This window comes from Lissotriton vulgaris, chromosome 1_2, assembly GCF_964263255.1.
Source record: "Lissotriton vulgaris chromosome 1_2, aLisVul1.2, whole genome shotgun sequence".
Classification (NCBI taxonomy): Eukaryota; Metazoa; Chordata; class Amphibia; order Caudata; family Salamandridae; genus Lissotriton; species Lissotriton vulgaris.
The window spans coordinates 223,558,464-223,564,463 of record NC_141686.1 but is presented as its reverse complement, the minus strand read 5'-3'; the positions used below and the strand labels follow the sequence as shown (position 1 = coordinate 223,564,463).

General features: G+C 37.8%; 1 protein-coding gene across 1 annotated transcript in view; it reads right to left on the bottom strand.

Annotated features, from left to right (window-relative positions):
* Window positions 1-4,375: 4,375 nt before the first annotated feature.
* LOC147735080 (uncharacterized) overlaps window positions 4,376-6,000 on the bottom strand; it is a 112,623-nt gene continuing 110,998 nt past the window's right edge. The window contains exon 3 of the mRNA XM_086952605.1: window positions 4,376-4,503. Coding sequence (XP_086808731.1) covers window positions 4,376-4,503 — 128 coding nt within the window. The remainder of the gene's footprint in view (window positions 4,504-6,000) is intronic.

Here is a 6,000-nt window from a genome sequence, read left to right as displayed (position 1 = left end):
TGAGGTAACAAGAATTCGCCAAACCTGTTAATTAGTTAGAGGTATTAGTTAAATGAATTCCGAACTATACAGACATTTGAGATTCATGTGTGTGTCGCAAGGAATACGTTGATAAATGTAATAAGATCTTCACCTAATTCCTTTGGATGTCTCTAAAATGTGAAGGTATCTGATGTGAAATAAATACTTTAAATGGTGATAGCTTCCAAATCCAAAACTACAGTCTAGGGGCTTGATTCACAAAGGTTTTGCTATGAGTTTGTGTGGCTTACTCCTCTAATACAACTAATATATTCCTCATTTTCAGAGCACTGCAGCTTACTTCTGTCTTACTTCTAGGCTCAGAAGTGAAGGTAACATCTATGTGCTGACCAGTGTTTTGTAAAATTATTAATCTTTTGAATATTAGTATTTTTTTGTATGTGCATCTGTTATTGTTACAAGTTTTCAATGAAGTTTGCATTGGTTTATACCGTGCTTACAATTGTATAACTATTTTTCAATGTTTTACCTTATTGATTTTTGTATTATGTGGTTAATATGTGTACACCATGTTTACATTGGAGTACACAATATTAAACTGTAAATTATATTTTAATTACCTTTATTCAATTTCAATTAAATGTATTTTTTAGTTTGCTGTACATTTTGATATTTATGTATTGTGGTATAAAAGGATGTCTGCAGTCTCCAAAACGACATAATGATGTTTGTCTTTTATTTATTTCATTTGTTTTTACGTATTCGGGGCCTCATTTATGAAGGCCTTGCGCCTCCGGTGCGTCACTTTTAACATGGGAAAAAGTGACGCACGGTGGCGCAAGGCTTTCATAAATGAGACCCTTGGTTTCTTATTGGTAGTGTTATTTGTTACCTCCAGTGATTTGCATGTGACTGACTCCCTCCCTCCCTGACTCTGTGACTTGGTATGCGTGGTGTAGGACTTCATCCAAAGCTTGAATTTAGTCGATTTGAGCCTGTTTAAGTTATTGAACTTCAGGGTCAGATGTGGGTGTAACCTTAGTGAATTACAACTGTCTTTAGTACACTTTCTTTTTTGCTCTCTTACTCCTGGAATTAATGAACAGAGCAAGAGTAAATCTTTGTGAATTAGGCCCTTTGTAATTTGGGAATTATGTTTTGAAAAGGTGTAGGTAATAATATCGACCTGCACCTCACTAAATTGCATTTAGTAGCATGTGTAGCAGTAGTACAAGAGTGCCATCATAAAACAAAAGGCGAGGGACCCATTTGCAAGCCGAGACGACAGGTTCACTGAGACAAAAACACAACAAGCTCCTCCCCTAAGTCAAGAAGACATTTGAAAGTGCAGAGAAGAGATTAGAAAAGAATTGTGCAGTCGCGCAAAAGTAAACATAAAACAGATCTACACACCACTATATATTATTTTTACTATTTGTAACCAATCAAAAATACCTAAAGCATAGAAGACAAGACAATACATCTGCATATTCCAGATGTGATGTGTGGTGTGTAGATCTGTTATATGTTTACTTTTGCGCGACTGCACAATTCTTTTCTAATCTCTTCTCTGCACTTTCAAATGTCTTCTTGATGAAATTGCGATTTTTACCGAATCGCAAAAAAAATGCGAGAAAAATGATGCATACCATTTTGCAATTCCTAATTTGCGATTCGGTAAATTTCGCAAATTAGGAATCGCAAAAAAGTAGTTTGATGCATCTGGGCATTAGATACAACTTCTCTCAAAAGCATGCTCTTCCACAAGGTGGAATGAAGCCGACTGTCTAGCTGGATCAGACACACATACCACTTATAACTGGAGCTTAGAGAGGTGACCCCACTAGTATGGGGTGATGAGAACATTTTGTATCTTTTCTAACACATTTGGGTGCTGAAATTTCTAAAGGATATAAATGAGTGATCTTACGATAATTTATCAGACACACATACCACTTATAACTGGAGCTTAGAGAGGTGACCCCACTAGTATGGGGTGATGAGAACATTTTGTATCTTTTCTAACACATTTGGGTGCTGAAATTTCTAAAGGATATAAATGAGTGATCTTACGATAATTTATGAAACGTTCAGTGATAAATGTTGATGCAATTCTATATGGAATCGCAATTCAACAAAGCATTTCAAGGGTGGAGAGGGGGGTCCAAATGACCCCCCCCCCCTGCACCCATGAAATGCACTTTTACCTATAAGTTACAGACACACATGTCCTAAGGACATGTGTGTCTGTAACTTAACAGTTAAAAAAATGCATTTTTGTGCATTTTTAAACAATTTTGCAAATTACCACGAGGTTCAACCTCGTGGTAATTTGCACTTGCAATTTAAAACTTCGCAAATGTTTTAAAAATGATGCATTGCATTTAAGGAATCGCAAAATTGCCATTCCTTAAATGCAATCGCATTTTAGAAAATCGCAAAATTAGCGATTTTCTACAAAAACAAATGATGCATCTCAAAAAGCATTTTTGGAATCGCAAACGGCAGATTTTAAGGAATCGCACCGTTTGCGACTCCAAAAATGCTTGATGCATCTGGGCATAAGTGTATGCTTTAATGAAATTGGGAGCTTTGGAAGACATCATTATTGTCTTTTTTAGTATCAGTTAATATTAGATTAAGGCCATGTTTACAATTTGGTCACAAGCTTTATGGAACTGAGTGTGCTACAGTTTGAGAGTTTGTCCTGCTCAAACTTTTGTTAATTTGTTTTCTGGTATTCCAAACTACTGACAGGCGACTGCAACAGATTTTCTTTGTTGGCTATAGATTTCACCTTTCTCCAACTGAAGGAAAACCAGAAGCAAACATGTGACTGAGCTTAACACGACATGAGCGAATGCGTTAAAGCATTCTTAATGGATATACAATCTGACTTTCGTCCTTTCAGAGCTTCCTGTACCAAAACTGATGGATGTATTAAGAGCTGAAGCTTGATTATCAGTATTAGGCCTCACCCCACTGAACCATTTTCAATACCATGCTAGAAACAAATTCCAAAGGTTACATTTTTGGAGCATATTTAGTAATAAGTTATATAATGAAAAAAATACATGGTTCTGCTGCTATCAGCCCCTGCTCTGGCACACTTTGTTGCTGCCTAAAGCCCACTCCTGTCACACACACACATGGTCACAGTTGTACAAATGTGTCTTTGTGAGTCTAGTACAAACTTCTATGCTCAGTCAAAGTTCAAATAATTTCCCACTATATATGCATTGATGTACAGTACAGTACACATGTCAGTTAGACTAATTCGGAGAAAAGAAAATGTTTCCCAAACTTTCTGCCTCATTCGAGGAAACATACATTTTTGGGGCAAAGTCCTCAAATTAATCCAAAAATGACACACAGTGGCATAAAAAAAGAGAAAATATTTAATTTCTCCTAACTTTTTTCACTTTGTGCTGTACAACCTACATTCAAAGTGGGAAAAGGTTTAAACTTTGTCTAAGCATAATATGTTGTCACTTTTGACAACTTTTCAAAAACACAAAGTGTTAATAAATGTTGCACTTTGATTGGTGTGATTGTTTAGGCTTACTTAACTGACCTACATTCTTTGTCAGTCAGAGTGAAACTGATTTGATACTCGTGTACCAAAAACATAGACTTTCAATGGTGTTCCACATTGTCTTGGGACCTTTTCTCATAAAACATCAAGACTAAATATCTCCTGTTCCTCTTATACAGTGTTTAATCATTGATGTATCATTTTGATGTATTTTGCATTTATTGACTTTTTTTGATTGGCCTCCCAATTTCATTGCGTTGTGTTCATAACTTTAATGGTTTTTGATAATGCTTTCATCGATCTCGTTAACGTCTACTCATCGTTCCACACATTTAAGGATAAACAATGCTATTGTAACATAACAGCAGATTTACCAACTGGCTTACCAGTAATTTAAAATTTCAAAAAAAGGTTTTCTTTTTTTCTTTTTAGGGATAGGTCTACCTTGTAGTGCTACACGGCTGTACATAAGCACAGGCTTTGTTTCAATTGTGAATAGAGAATCTTTTCACAGTAGGCTCAGATATGGAATTAAGGATGGGGTCTTTCAAGAGCGATGAACCAGAGCCAGAACAAGGACAACCGAGCATAAATACGTGACTGACACCACTTTTCAGTGCGATATAAAGGCTACATGCAGTATAGTTCTGTTCATATCAACATTATTACAGTGTCTAATAGATCTAGAAATGTGTTATCATCCTCCTACATAATGGGGAGGCTTCTGGCTGGCTCTTAAACTGGTCCTCCCAGGGACTGTGCCAGAATGAAGTACAACACTCATCCCCCCCACCCCCCCAATTAAGAACAAGGCTCACTCAGATGTGGACCTGAAAAACCATGAGAGAAACATCCTCCTCAGCACTTTCTGAGTGTACCAGTTAACAGCGCCATAACTTGGTCCTCTGATGCAAAGCTCATTAGAAACAGGCACGTAAGCCCAAACCTCAGCCCTTTGTCATGCATAGATCTTCCCAAGTCCACACCTGTGATAGAAAAAAATAACAAGAGTTATGGAATTTTTAATGCAAGATGCCAAGGTGATGACAACACTGAGCCAACCACTAATGCAAGCCGACAATGGTTTACCCGCCATTCAGCGTCCCCCCCAGTGACTCTGGAGGGCATATTTACAAGGGCATTGCACCACCGCAGCTTCACTTTTTCTGGTACTCGTGTGGTGCAATGCCCTGGTCCATATTTGCAAGTAGGCACTAAGCCACTTTGCTGGCTTAACGCAACCTTGTAAATATGGCCCTCCTCCCTGTGGTTTTCTATGGCAAGGGGGCGTGCAAGTGGTGTTGCGCATTCCTATGCAACACCCATTGCTTGTTTACACTTCCTCTAGATTTAAAAGAATCTGTAAATCTGAGGCAGTGCCAATAAAACAATGCCTTTAAAATGGAAGCTCTATAGTGGGGCAACAGGAGAAATACTTTTATTTGTCCTAGATGTTTGCTATAGGTTTCCCTTCCTGTACAAACACAATCATCCCTGCAAAGCAGACACCCTTGCATAATTGTGCAGGGGTACCTTCGCTGGTGCTAGACATCCTTTTTAGTGCCAGTGCAAGGGCAAAACAGGGGTGCACCATAGTCTTTTAAATACAGTGCATCCCTGTGTTTTTTAAATAAAGCTGTGCATGACAGCTAAATTGCTTGCAGCACCACACTGCTCCATTTCATTGTAAACATGCCCCTAAATGTTGTCACAAGAAAACACTGTAGCTAACCTAGGTGGTCCTGATGCGATCGTTTGTACACCTACAGATATACAGAAATACAGTCCCCCTGAGAAAATGAATACTGTTGCTTCGCAAATGCCACATTTCAGGTATTCGTAGTTGAGATAGAGTGAATGTAAATTGCAGAAGGGATCAGTGGTTCTTACACGATGTTATTCTTTATTACACTTCACAGTACAGGACAGTCTCCAGTCCAGGTCCTGAGGAGAACCCCTAAATAACACGTGGGTTTGAAACACGTTGACACAATACTGGAACAAGATTCAGGAAGGGCATGTCAGGACTTTAATTGCAGATAAATTCCACCTGATATTTGACCCCAGTAATTGCCAAGTTCAGCATAGTCAAGCGAGCGGGCTAGCAAAAATATCGAAAGGTCCCTTGCTTGTTTGTAGGTTGTACATCAGGACTGGTGCCTTGAAAACATTCAATAAAAATAGGCATTTTTTGTCTGTGTTTTTTTATTTATTGTGTAAACGTAAAAATGTCTCATTCACAGTGATTGAAAAAAAATTATATTTTGAAAAGGGTAATTTTATGTGAATTGTTGCTACTGAAATGGTATCATTCTCCAGCCATACATGAATGAAGTGTTTTGAAAAATGAAAAAATTAGTAAAAAAATACTAAATGACAAATGTGTCCACTTAGATTAATTGGGTAAGTGGTACTAGACTTTGTTAGGTTAATCAATCTACCTGGCCAATGTTTTTGTTGTTTCAACCTAAATGTTCTGCAGC